General features: G+C 41.4%; 1 protein-coding gene across 1 annotated transcript in view; it reads right to left on the bottom strand.

Annotated features, from left to right (window-relative positions):
• Positions 1-2,864: 2,864 nt before the first annotated feature.
• DNAH14 (dynein axonemal heavy chain 14) overlaps positions 2,865-14,686 on the bottom strand; it is a 377,809-nt gene continuing 365,987 nt past the window's right edge. Inside the window, exons 80-82 of the mRNA XM_036755542.1 lie at positions 11,771-11,925; positions 4,945-5,091; positions 2,865-3,074 (exon numbers count right to left, since the gene is read on the bottom strand). Coding sequence (XP_036611437.1) covers positions 2,865-3,074; positions 4,945-5,091; positions 11,771-11,925 — 512 coding nt within the window. The remainder of the gene's footprint in view (positions 3,075-4,944; positions 5,092-11,770; positions 11,926-14,686) is intronic.

Genomic DNA, 14,686 nt, shown 5'->3' with positions numbered 1-14,686 from the left:
AATGGTACATAGTATGCATGTAATTTAATTTGAACTTGAATGTAATCTTGTCTTAGCTGCCAAGATGCTCAGGGCTAAACTCAGCCCTCACTGGCAATAATTAACTCATCCCAGGTGCCTGGTAACATCTATTTCTTTGTTACTTTTTATTGTTTTTGTTCTGGTTTTTTTAAATAATTAATCTTACTTTATATTTTGCCAACTTTAAAAATAGTGGCCCCAAACCCCCTTTGATAACAGGCAGCGTGGAGTCCTAAATAAATTTATATCAGTAGAATTTAACCAAAGATGGACCTTCTGTATTAACACAGACTAAGGTTCTTTAAGGGGCAAAAAATCTTAGAAGGCTGATAACCTGATCCACTTGAAGAAAGGGCTCAAAGAGACTTTAGGAAGAGTCCATAAAAACCTTTCTTAGGCACTCAGGTGGCGCAGTGGATAGAATGCCGGATGTGAAGTCAGAAAGACTCATCTTCCAGAGTTCGAATGTGGCCTTGGGCACTTAACTAGTTACATGCTCTTAGGCAAGTCACTTCACTCTGTTTGCTTCTGTTCTCTCATCTGTAAGATGAGCTGGAGAAGGAAATGGCAAACCATTCCACTGTCCTTGCCAAGAAAACTCCAAATGAAGTCACAAAGAATTAGACACTACTGAACAACCACCACCGGGCACTTGGCTTGTTATTTCATTGGTACAAGGAACTCGAGGATGAAGAACTTTTCCTCTACCAGTGCAGCTTGGCATCTTCAACTTGCCTCTTAGAGAAATGCTTAGAGCACTGAGAAGTTACCCAGGGGCCACACAGTCATACGTTATAGATTTAAGACTTGAATTCAGGTCTTCCTGGTTCCAATGCTAGCTTTTCTTCCTGTACCCCAACCTGCTTCCCTTAAGCCAGTCCCAAATGCCACAGTCCCTGCCAGAGGAAAAAAAAATGATAGAAAAAAGACATTGTAGCCGTCAGGAACCACTTACCTTAATAAAGGAAAAAAGAGACCCGTGGTGGTGATAGCAATGGGCATGTAGAGACTGAGTTTCCAGCTTCCTGAAGCAGGGGGAAAGCTCCTTGCTCCCCAAGAAATACACCAGTAACGATGCTTCTGGGTGCTTCCCGGGGCTTTGTTTGCTCCCTGCTCTTCTTCCACTTGCTCTGCCTTTACTTCTTTCCCAGTTCTCCCCCAGCTGTGGTAGCCCACAGAGGAGTCTAATGAGAACTGCTGAGTCCCAATCATTAGCTGACTGTGGCAAGTCCCTTAAGCTCTCAGCTTCCTCAGCTGTAAAACGGACGTAGCAATACCACCTCCCTTAAAAAGGATCGTCATGAAGACCTAGTGAGTTCACCTTTGTCAAGGAGCTACTTAAATGTTAGCTATCATGATTATTGTCATTATCTTGTTTGGGGTCCATTTCTTTCCAGATGCATTCAAACAAGCATTCATTTGGGACCTGCGAGGTTCACGAAAACTCATAAAGGTATGATTCCTACCCTGAAGGGGATCATAGCCTGGTCACTTAGCCTTTCATAAAGAGGCAGCCCAAAGAATTGGCTGTCTTAAGTATCGGTTCCCTTGAACTAACTTAAGTGTGTCAACCTCCCAGAGCAGCCGTCATTTGGTGGGTTCAAATGATGCGGTGCTTAGACTGACCGAGTGAAGGAGACTTAGAAGGCTAAGATGCTCCCCCACCCCCAATAAATAGCAAAGGAATAGGTGCAACTTAGCAGCCTCTTAGTCATTGCATTTAGCCCCAGAGGGGCAGCTATTGATTATTTAGCACAGGGGACCACGAGCTTGACTTCCCTGTGCGAGGAGCTGACTGCAAGGTTTTTGTATAATTCTGGGGCTGTTTGGAAAAGTGCTGGTTTAATTCTGGTACTGGCTGAAGCCAGGCTTTTAAACTCAAGCCAGGGCAATAGGGAAACCCACAAGATGGATGAAGACAGCCAGATCTCACAACCTTGATTAAAGAAACCTTCAATTTGAGGAAATCAATTTATAGAAGTCTTGTGAGCTAATAGCCTTTTCAGCTTTGGCCTTGCAGGGTATCAGGGTATGATGGCGTACCAAGTAGAGGGAGCTGGGGAGAAGGGGAAGGAAGAGAAGGAATAAAGGAGAGGAGGGAGAGGGAAAAAGTGAGCAGGGAAGGGGAATAGTAGGAGGGAGAGGAAAGGACCTGGGGTGGCCGGAGTGGTAGGGATGCAGGTTAGGAGCTTAGGGAGAACAGAGCTCCTGGCATACAGAAACACGAATAGAGGAGCAAAGCCCGATGGATGAGTACATTACCATTATGTGGAAGGAGTCAATGGAATTAAAAGAATCAACAAGTTTGTCTTTGTATCCCCAGCACGTAACACAGCGCCTGGCACAGAACAGGCACTTTTAAGAAATGTTCGATTCAATTGAACTGTCATCAACGGCAAGCGTTAATCATTTCAATATACCTGCGCTGCAAGGACCACATGGATAGGGGAAAGGGCACCGGATAAATGCCAAGATGCTCTAGCTCTGGCCTTGCCATTAACTAGCTGTGGGACCTTGGGTATGTCGCTTGTCTTTGCTGGCCTCAGTTTGCTCATCTGTAAAATGGGGAGGCTGGACAGGAATGATCTTTAAAGCACTTTACAATTCTGCAATTTTAGGTTTGCGTCGGATTTGAGCGTGAGGGTGGGGAAAGAGTGAAGGGAGGGTTGGGGAAAATTTGAGGGGCCTTTGCTGAAATGGACACATACATGTGTTAAATATTTATTGAAGATGCTCACGGCCTGCTTTCTAACATACAACTTCTCTTTTATGGTTTGGTCTAGTGCTTCTTCTCAGATGCTAAACCTTACTGGGCTAAGGATAAATACGAAAGACGTTTTCTTTCATTCATTGAGTTCACAGAGCAATACCACCCGTCTTATAATCCAGTGAGGGGGAGGCTTCTGTGTTTGCAAAAACACTGACGTTATGAAGTTGGTAAACATGCTAGGAGAGGCCACTGATTCTGTCCTCCGAGGAGTCCGGTAGACTGGACATTCATAAAACTTCTGGGTTTTGATGACATCCTTTAAAGCCTTAACTGTAGTGGAAATCTTTGTTTGAAATGAGAAAAAAAAAATCAAGCAGTCAGATTACATAATTCAGGGAAACTGAATGACATTTTTTCTTCTCTCAATTTGGGGGTTTTTGTTATAAACTCAGTGAAACAAGAGGCTGGATAATAACGTAGCTGATACTGAGTATTATGACAGAAAAACAGATCATTTTAAAGCATCATGGCCATGGTTTTCTTTATAATAACAACAGCTGCTGTCACTTCTGTGGCACTTTATGGTTTGCAAGATGTTTTCCTCACAACTCTGAGGTAGATAATAGAAGTATGCTTATTCCCATTTTACAGGGAAAAAAAGGTTTTTAGTGCATTAGCTGGGTCCTGACTACTTTGAATGATGCACACACTGATGGAGTTATGTGTATCTGAATTTGCATTGTTTCAAGTCATAATTATGTAAAACATGATATTTGGTTCTAGCCCAATAGATATATAGAGTGCAAACTTAAATAACATTGACTACTTCAGGAAATGTATTATTTGAACTAATTGAGACCTAGCTATACTCCAGGGTTCCAGTGGATTTGCCATCTTGCCAGCATGGCTGTTGTCTACAATGGAGCAGATCACAGTGTAACTAGGTTACATTCCAGGTGATTTTTGTCCATTTCCTCCCATAAATTTGCCAGAGGGGGCAAGGGTATAGCAGTAAATATTTTAACAACTGGCTTGCCAGGGGGGAAAAATGTAGCTCAGGACATACTTCTACATTTAATCTGGATTATGAGCATTTTCTCCATCAGTTTCTTGAATCTAGTCAGTCAACAAAATAAAAAATCAAGCTCTGATTTGTAGCTTTTGATAATTTTTGAAGTGTAAATGTTCACACTGAAAATTTAACAACTGGCTCTCTTCAGTCTATTGGAACTGGCTCCAGCAGGCCCTTGAGAAGGGGCCTTTTTTTTTTTTTCTCTTGACATCATGAAGACTCTTTCTTGGCTTTTTGGCTAAGATCACGCCTATGCCACTAACCAATAAAAGATGAATCACATTTAATGATCTCAAGAAATACATAACCAACGTCAAGTACGTATCATTGATGTCATAAGCACCGATCATATACACTTATAAACACTTTTAAAATATATCCAGTTGACTCTAGTTATAAATATCAAGAAACATCAAACACATAGGACCCTACAAAATAGATCTGTATTGCTAATTCAGTTTATAAAGTACCAGTCACATCCTGTCTCCATCTATCATCATCAGGACTATTATTGAGCTATCAAACACCCTGGTGTTACGTGCTCTAAATATTTCAGTTCTACCTAACAGCGTCATGGAGCTTCACTTAGTTGGCAGTGGCTCAGGCCCAATTTTCAACTTTGATAGTCTAGGCTGGTAATCTACAACCAACTTTCCAAGAACCCCTACAATCAATACACATTTATTGAAAACAGAGTTCCTTTTCTTCTTATCAGAGGAATTTCTGATGTCCTTTATCTCTGGATTATCTTTAAAGTGGATTTTTTTGGTAAGAAGGAACTGCAATAATAACTGCTTATTCCACTATAGACATCATTCTAGTAGTGCTTGGCATGTAGTAGGTGCTTAAATATGTATTGGCTGATATATAACTTCTAAACATTTGTTGAAAATAAAGGTTTTGTTTTTTTTAAAAAACAATTTGTTCTTTTTCAGTTTTTAGCACTTGTTTCCTAGAAAGAACAAATTTCCATCTTGGGGTTGAATTTATTTCAGATTGGAGTGTTATTTTGAGCTATGCTAATTTTTGAAAAAAAAATTAGTAGGTCACATGGCCCATGGCTAGGTGGTTTGCATTTATGCAGAAAGAAAATTAGCCAACCTCTGGCTTATGATTTGGTGGTAAATGACTAAATATTTACCTTTTGGGGCAAAAAATGTATTTCTGGAAAATCAGAATATCTCTCTCGAGTCAGTGGGTCATCCAAACGTTTTTCTTCTAGGTTCCATTTTGCTCCTTCCATATATAAACCAAAAATGATAACTCCAACTTGGTTACGTTTAATGTCCTGAAATTAAAAAAAAAAGGCAACTTCAGTGAACTCAGACATTCTTTTAATAAAAGCAGGAGCCTGGCAATAGCTTGTATTTGGAAGGATGTCATCTAAAGCACCGTCAGGGAAAGCTTTCAGTGGAAACTGATGAAAAAGGTTATGATGAAGTAGATTCCAGGGCGTGCTGGAGCCAGCTTAGACCTACTTCCCCTCCATCCCAGAGCTGACGTTAAATTTTTAGAGTGAGCATTTACACCTCAGAAATTGTGAAACTACAAATTAGGGCTTGTTTCATAGTTTTATTGATTGTCTAGACCTAAGAAACTGATAGAAAAATGTTAATAATGCTGATTAAACTTAAAGGTGGTATCTTGTGTATTTGTTTATTTCTTTGTTTCTCTTTGTTTCTCTCCCTCCTTTCTCTCTTCCTTCCTCCCTTTCTCTCTTTTCTCTGTCTCCTTCCTTCCTTCCTTCCTTCCATTCTTCCTCCCTCCCTCTCTCCCTCCCTCCCTCCAGTATAGCACTGAGTAGATTTTTACTTTCCCTCACTTAATTCCCAAGGACTATTATTCTAGTATGGATTATTATGGTTGAGGAAACAGAAGAAAACAGGTTAAGTTACTTATTCTGAGTCACACAGCTAGTAAGTGTCCGAGGCTGGATTTGAACTCAAGTCTTCCTTATTCTGGTGTGGTATTGTGGAAAGGAGCCTTGGATGTGGAGACAGAGGTCCTGGCTTCAAATTCCGGTTCTGCCTCTTGTAACTTGTGGGACCATGGGCACATAATTTTAACCTCTCTGGGCCTCAGTTTCCCCATCTGTAAAATGTGGGAATTCTACTAGATGGTCTCCGTGGATGCTCCCAGTCCAGCACATGAGTCACTCAGTTATTGCCCCTTCCTCTCCCCTTTCAACTCCAAACTTTGTGAGACTTATGTAAGACAGGTCAGTGTATGAATCTGAAGCCACCTGAGCATTTGGTGACTGGAAAAAAATGGAACTAACTGTACCCCCTTCAAGTACCAGGATATTTTCCGGCCTTCTACCTTCACAGGCAGCTAGGTGGTGCCATGGATAGAGTGCCAGCCCTGGAATCAGGAGGACCTGAGTTCAAATCCGGCCTCAGACACTTGCTGTGTGACCCTGGGCAAGTCACTTAATCCCGTTTGCTTCAATTCCTCATCTGAGAAAACTAATCCATTTAGAGAAAGAGAAATCAGGTGAAAGCAAGCTCATGTCAGCCATTTAGTCAAAACATCAACTTCCAGAGGCTGTCCAGCACTGATTTCATGCTTACCCCAATCTCCTATACCCCCTACTTCTACAGCCATGATCCCCTACAAGATAAAGTCATATTCTCACGGGTACCCCCGGCCCTAGAAGATCTGATAAGGTTCAGGAAACTTGGCTTAGGATGCCGGGAAAGGATAATCATTTATTTATCAAAAGATTACCAATAAGATTTAAAACAGAACAAAGAGTATCTGATGAATTTTCTAGCTGACAGTTAGATTACTGAAACCTCTTTACTCTGTCTCTGAGGATTTGGGATTCATCAAGGTTTCACTGTACCTAGAAGGGATCTGGACTGATAACACAGAGAGCGCCTTGGCAACAAGTCAGTGCCTTTCAGCTGGAGTGTTTTGGCAAGGATTCAGCCATAGAGAGATGGGAGGCAGGAAGGCCTGCTGAAGCCGGGGGGAGGTGAGGGGATGTACATCCAGTCTTGTCAGGGAGGGCCTCTGTGCCTACTCAGATAGGGCCTGTATTCATCGGCTACAACAAATTTATTGTTTCCAGCAGGTGGAGAAGCCTGGCTCTGAGGGAGACTTGATCTCTAACTGAATGGTTGCGTGAGGGCTGAAGTTTTTAAAAGTCCAATCATGTTTCAACTAAAGAAGGGGCTACTGAAGGAAATCCTACTGGGATTCATTTTTCAAAGTAAAGAATCATTTTGCAAAAAGAAGGAAGAAAAGAGGGAAACAATCATTTATTAATCACCTATCCTGTGCCAGGGACTGTGCTAAGAGCTTTACAAATATCTCATCTGATCTTCATAACAACCCTGGGAGGTCGACGCTATTACGATCCCCATTTTACTGTTGAAGAAACTTGAGGTTAAATGACTTGCTTAGAGTCTCGCATAGCTGAGGTTGGATTTGAACTGGGTTCTTTCTGACTTTGGGCCCAATGGAGCATAACTCTTTCCTCCATTTTATTTTTGTAAACCAAAGTTTTAACACAATTCTTTGCTGTAAGTGAGGCTGGGCAGCTAGGCAGCACAGTGGATAGAGTGCCGGGCCTGGAGTCAGGAAGAACTGAGTTCAAATGTGGCCTTAATTACTAGCTGTGTGACCCTGGGCAAGTCACTTAATTCTGTTTGCCTCAGTTTCCTCATCTGCAAAATGAGCTGGAGAAGGAAATGGCAAACCGCTCTAGTATCTTTGCCAAGAAAACCCCAAATGGGGTCAGAAGACTTGGACAGGACTGAATAAGAAGAAGATGCCTATCTACTGTCTTTTGAAGTGCAAACCCTAGGACAGAGATGACAGCAACTCCACAAGTGTGAAGGGCTCTCTCTCCCTATGCCTATGACAGGCTCCCCTGGCTGTAGGGAATGATGGGCCTGAGTTTCTGTGGTCCCAGCCCTCCGATGAGGGGCCTCTTCAAACACATGAGGCTGGCCTGTGGCCAGACAAGGCTAGGGAGGCACTCCAGCAGGAGCAGGGCTAGATAATTACACCGGGGGGGGCCACCTCCAGGCCGTGAGGAAGCAACAGCAGTAGGATTGGAGTGGGTTTTTGAGAATACGAGGCAGTCGTACAAAATCAGTGTTCCAAGAGAATCATAAACCTGCCATTAGGAAATAGAGAGGTCCGTCCTATGTGTATACATCCACACATGCACGCACACACACACACACACACTTAATCAGTCTCTATAGGACCTCAGACCCGGACAACAGGCCTCTCACCCTAAAACCTCTCTCTGCCCGGCCAGCCCCATTCCCCCACTGGGGAACTCCTTCCTGGCTGGACATGTTCAGCTGTCCTTTTGACTCTCTGGACCCTGTCACTGTGTCTCCTTCACATGTACCTTCTTCTTATCTACTCCCCCTTCCCACTCCAACTTCACTTTTCCCAACTCTGGGCAGGGACACCTTTCCCTCCCTAGTTTTCTTATCTTCAAGCTTAAGCATTGTGCCTGGCACATAGTAGGTCCTTAAAGGCTCGTTGCCTGCCTTTAGGACCCAAGCCTCCCAAGCTATGCCTTAGACCCCAGGCTCTTGTCTCCAAGATCCATCGAGAGACTCAGACACCAGAACTCTAGCTCGCCCAAGAAACGCTCCCCATCCCAGACCCAATCTCAGTGAACTGTGATTTAAAATAAAAATAGCTAGCATTTATTAAGCACCTACAACGTGGCAGGTACTGTGCTAAGTGTTTTATAATTATTATCTCATTTCATCCTCACAATAACCCTGGGAGGTGGGTACTGTGATTATCCCCATTTTACAGATGAGGAAACTGAGGCAGAGAGGGGCTAAGTGACTTGCCCAGGGTCACACAGCTAGTAAGTATCTGAGGCTAGATTTGAACTTGGATCTTCCTGATTCCAGGCCCAGCACTGTATCTCTTGTACCACTCTTGAGGTTGAAAACCTGAGTCAAAATCTATTACATGTCCATCTTATGGTTAGCCAACTCCCACTTGTTTTCCTAATCCCATTGATGTGGCATAGCTGTCTGCCTAGGCAAAGGCCACCTCTTTCCCTTGCTATTGCTCTTTTATCTCCTCCTCATGTAGACTTTGGCTCTAATCTCCCAAGTCCCAGGTCAGCCCTGTCCATTCCTTCCATTTTGTGTGCTAAAACTCATGTTCTATTGTGAATCAACTTCCCTTCATCTTCGATCTTCTGCTCTTGGGTTCCTTCTGTGTGAGGTAAGTAAAACATGAAGACTTCAAAGGGAAGATATGTATAAATATGTATCTATATCTATACTAAGAAATATTTAAAAATCAAGAAATAGGGAAATAAGGAAGTGGAAAAATTCAGAGGCCATGAGAGTCTGATGGCTCAGCCTCTGGGAAAGTTTACCCAGAAACTTTTTGTTCTTTCTTCTGGTTCTGGTTGAAACATTTGCTCAGTAGGAATAGGGTCACTGTGACCTTCTTTCCTTTACTGTAAAAGTACTGTAGAAGAATGGAGAGGGTCTCCCCCTCCCCTTATCCTATTCTCCTTTAGATTTATAGATGTCACCTCAGTTGTAATCATTAACTAAGGGAATGGTAATTGGAGTTTCTGTGCCTCAGTTTCCCAGTTCTTTGTCTAGTTTTTTGTTCTCAGATTGTAAGCCTGCCTCCCAGCCAATGGTGAGAAGGGTCAGAGGTGGGTGGGAATTCTGTTGCCTTAGGTATAATTACTGGTGCTTTGCCTCTTGTACTCTGCCTCCTTTGCTGGTTCTGTTCTGTGCTGGCAGAGGATACCCTATTCTCGAGAATTGAATAAAATTTATTTCTGTTCCTACCTTGAGATGGCTCCTTATTATAAATTAACTTTTAAATTGGTGAGGGTCTTTCATCCCACACAGTTCTGTCTTCTGGCCCTAACGACTTTCCTTAGAACACACCATATCCTTGACCACCCTCTCCCAGGATTAGATGTGCCTTCTCCCATACCTCTCCCTTTTACTAGACCAAGAAGGTCATACTTTATCCCTGCCCTCTTCACTTCTAGACATTCTTTATGCCTCCACTCATCAACTTCTCTTTTCAGGTTCATTATATCCAGACATATGACTTTATCTAGATCCTGGTATCAACTGTCTACTGGCTCCTAGGTCATTATTCTCCTTTTCTTGGGGAGTTCAGAATCTGGTTCACATGTCTTCTTCAACCCAACCTTTCCTCTTAAACTTAGGGATTTCAATGTAAACAGTAATGTTCTCTCACACATCTTCAATTTCATCAACACCCTCACTTCCCATGACCTAAATCTTCAGTCTCTCCCTCATCACAGGGATGGTTACACCTTTGATCTATCCCCCAAGCTTTCACGGTTATGACAGCTTTGGACCTCAAATGACATCTAGTTCAACCTCAATATATGTAAGGAATCCTTACTATATAACATTTCCAAGAAGTGGTTGTTCAACTTCTATTTGGAGATGCCCAAGGAGGGGGAACCCAGGACCTCTTGAGGCAGCTTCTACTCTTGGACAGCCCCAGTTATTAGGAAGTATCTCTTGACATTGATCCTAAACTTTCCTATTTGTAAGTTTTACTAATTGCTCCTGTTCTGTCCTCTGATGCCATGTTGGGCAAGTCCAGTACCATTTGCCTATGATAGCCCTTGAACTATTTGAAGACAGCTATCATGTTTCTCCCAAGTTCTTTCCTCTCCAGGCTCTCCTTCCACAATCAAAAACTCTGAAATTACTTTATCCGACACCTTCTAACCTTCTGTCTCTCCCTGCGCCTCACTCCAAAACATATTATTCATTCACCTCCTTATCATCCCCTGTTCAGTTCCTTTACCCCTCAGGGCTTTCCCAGGTCATCTACCACTTCTGCTCTAGTTTCATTCCTTTCTTCCCTTTCCAATCTATAATTAAACAGTTTAATTATGTACTATCTTTCAATTCCAAATCCCTTGCCCTATTATCTTTTCATGCTTTGCCAGACTCCAACCCTGGATTACCCCCGGCATCTACCTCTTCCACTACTGAAATTAGGAGGATGTGAAAATGCCTTCTGTAGTAGGTAGAGCTTAAGTGAAGCTTAGAAGGAAGCTATGAAGAAGAAGTTAGAAAATACATTCCAGGTATAGGTGACAGTCTATGCAAAGGCATGGAGGTGGGAAATGAATAACATAAAAAAGAATATCACATAGGTCAAGTTAGTTGGAATGTAGAAGGTATGAAGGATAATAATGTGTTGTAAGCCTTACAGAAAGACAGAAACTACATTGTGAAGGGGTTTAAATGCCAAACAAAAGAAGTTTTATTTATCCTATAAGGTAACTGACTTGTCTACTTCAAACTTTTGTTATGTCATCTCAGTTGGGCTCTTACTTGGGTGGTTCCAAGCCTCTTTTCCTCTAAAAACTCCAACACCAAGTTGCTGCTTTCATCTCGGCAGAAGACCTTACCTAATAACTTAGCTTTACTGAGAATATAGGCACTAATCACTGCAAGGTCCTTCTTTTTCTTATTCTACATCTCAAAATTCTTGATGTCATCTCTGGTTCTCTGCTCTTTTACTCTAGCCTATAATGAAAGGCGGTCCTTTCTTGTTGACAAGCCCAACTTCTGCTCCCATCCGCTCTCATCTCTTATGGAAAGTTACCCTCCATGTCCAACCATTCCCTCTCTAATCTTCAATCTTTTCCTATGTACTGGATCTTTCCCAACTGCCTAGAAATATGCCCAGGCTTCCTCCATCCTTGAAAACCTTCATGGGATCCTACCATCCCATCAAGCTATCCTCTATTTCTTCTCCAATTCATATGCAAACTCCTGGAAAAAGTCATCTACATTCATTGCTTCTTCTTCCTCTCCTCTTACTTCCTGGGATCGATTTCATTTCCAACAGAGGGTATGTCCACTAAGCTAGAAAGAGGGATGGAGAGAAAGGAACAATCTCTTATGTGATTTAGGAATTGTATCTTTGAAAATAATCGACTACCTCGTTACCTTAAATGCTTTCTTCAGCATGTACTCTCTAAATGCCAGACTTCTAGAGAGTGTTTCATCCTGGGGATCACTGATTACATGATGGCTAAAACTGACAGAGTCCACAGAGATTTTTTTGGATCTTGCAAAATTCTGCAGCACAGCCGTAAAGAAACCTGTGGTGTCAAAACAGATAACAGTAATCAATTAACTCAACCAGCATTTTATTAAGTGTCTAATACGTACCAGAGAGGAGAGATGAGGGATAAGCTGCTGATCTTAATTCCCTACTTACCCTTCCAAGATGACCGTATTTGTGCTCCTTGTTTGCCTGTTTGATTAAATGTGTCTCTGTGTCTACCTCTCCTGTTTCTTGTTAGTTCCTGTCTCAGAAGAGGAGGAGATCAATCCATGTTACATAGAGAGGTATGGGCTTAGGCCTAAGCTAATTCCCAAAGTCACCTAAGCATTTAGAGATGAAGGATAGTTCGCGTTTAGAACAGTTATGACCTATGACGGATGGCCAAGCGGCTGCTGCTGCTGGATTTTATAATTTTACTAATAAAACTAGTTATTAGTATCACTCTTTGACAGGATGCCAGTGGCATGACAGGCCTGGAATTGTCACTTGGGCTATTTTTCCTCCTCACTTGGATGGAGTATCTAATTTCTGTTCTGAACAGCCCAGAAGACTGACTTGCAATTCCATATGTATAAGCATGATAGTTTCATTCTCCACAGATTTAAATAGCCCTGCTAAAGCAGAAATAGATAATAAAGAGTTGATAACTAAATTGAGTAGGGGGAATAGAAGGAAAGTGCCTAGTTTCCTTTCATGACTTCAGGTCACCAGGCCTAGACATGCCACACAAACAGAACTGATAGATGTGATAGCTAAGCCGCTATCAATGATATCTGAAAAATCTAAAGGTCTCTATCACATAGGACTGGAAAAGATCAAATATTTCACTTTCAAAATGGGAAGAGAATAGAGCATTCCAACCAGAGGCCAATGAGCTCGAGTTTGATTCCCAGTAAAATTCTAAACTGTATCATTAAAGAGATGGTTAATGAGCATCTAGAAAGGTGATCACAGAGAGTCAGCATAATTTCGTCAAGAACAGGTCATGCCAGACGCACTTCATTTCCTTTTTTGATAGGGTTACCGAATTGGTAGGTCAGAATTCTATAGATAGAGTTTACCTGGATCTTAGCAAAGGATTTGACAAAGTCATATTATTCTTATGAAAAATATGGAGGAATGTGGTCTAGACCAGATGTTGGTAAACTCTGGCTAGCAGGCCAAATCTGACCCACCATTTGTTTTTGTATAGCCCTTGTGCTAAGGATCATTTTTACATTTTATTTAAAAATGCATTTGTTTAAATATAAACAGGTAGTTTATATTTAAATTATATGATTGTATTGCATGTTGTATAAAAACAGGCAGCCACAGCCCACCATAGTTTGTTGATTCCTGGTCTAGATAATGGTATAATCAGGTAGATTAGAAATTATAAATGGCTAGATCAAAGGAATAAGACATTAATGGTTCAGTGTCATTTTAGGAGTTACTTTGTAATATTGTCAATTTAGTTCTGCTTATTTCACTTTGTATCAGTTCATACAATTCTTCCCATGTCTCTCTGAGTTCTCGATGTTTGTCATTCCTTACTTTATTCCATCGTATTCACATGCCATAGTTTGTTCAGCCATTCCTGAATCAATGGATACCCACTTTGTTTCAATTTTTTGCTACCACAAAAATGATGCCATTAATATGTTTATATATATTGGAACTTTGTTTCTGTCTTTGACTTCCTTTGGTCAAAGAGGCAACTAGTTGGAGTAGTTGTTAGAGCAATGGATTTGGAGCCAGAAAACTATGAGTTCAAATCTTGCGTCAGACTAGCGGTGTGACCCTGTGGAAGTTATTTAGCCTCTGTCTGTTTCAGTGTCTTCATTTGTGCAATGGAGACAGAAATAGCACTTATCTCCCAAGACTTTTTGAGGGTCAAATATATTGTGAGATAATATATGGAAAGCACTTTGAAAATCTTGAAGTGCCACATCTTCATCATCATCATCTTCATCTTCATTGTCATCAAAATCATTATGGTTATTATTACTGACTCCACTGGGTCAAAAGGTACAAATGGTTTAGTTGTTTATTTTGCACATCCCAAATTGTTATTTTAGTACATTTGGACCAATTCATAGCTCCATTAAAGTCTATCCATATCTCTATCTTCCCATGGCCCCTGTGGAACTCGAACTGTTAGGAAATTTTTCTTTACATTAAGTCTAAATCTCCCTCTCTTTGGTTTCTGTCTCTTACCCTTGTCCTGACCTCTGGAACGAAACAGAAGAATTTTAATGCCTCTTCCCCATGATGTCCTTTCAAATATCTGAAGACTGATATTATGTCTCCTTTAAGTCTTCTCTTTTCCAAGTTGAAAATCTCCAGTTCCTTTCCTCTTTCCCAGTAGGGTATGGTCTACAATCTTCTCAGCTTATTAGTCACCATTCTCTGGACAAGATCCAGTTTTTCTGTTTTCCTAAAATGTCTTGCCCCAAGTAGAACATAGTACTCTGGATGTGGTCTGACAAGTTAGAGAACAGAGAAATAATGACCTCATTTATTCTGGACACTGTATTAATGTAGTCAGGGAGAGCTGCCATGTTACACTTGTTGGCTCAGTGAGCTTTCAGGGCACTAAAATGCACAGAATTTTTGAGGCAAACTTTTGCCCAATCATACCTCCCCCATTCTGTATTTGTGAAGTTGACTTTTGGAACCCAAAGTGTAGACTTTACACTGATTTCTTTTAGGTTTCATCTTATTCCATTCAGTCCATCATTCTAACCTTATGTAATGAACTTGTGGAGTCCTTGACCTGGTCATTCAAAATGGTGCTATCCTTCTGACTTTTCACA

This window comes from Trichosurus vulpecula, chromosome 4 (genome assembly GCF_011100635.1).
Source record: "Trichosurus vulpecula isolate mTriVul1 chromosome 4, mTriVul1.pri, whole genome shotgun sequence".
NCBI classification, from domain to species: Eukaryota; Metazoa; Chordata; class Mammalia; order Diprotodontia; family Phalangeridae; genus Trichosurus; species Trichosurus vulpecula.
The sequence above is the reverse complement of the archived record's forward strand: the minus strand, read 5'-3'. Positions and strand labels throughout refer to the sequence as shown.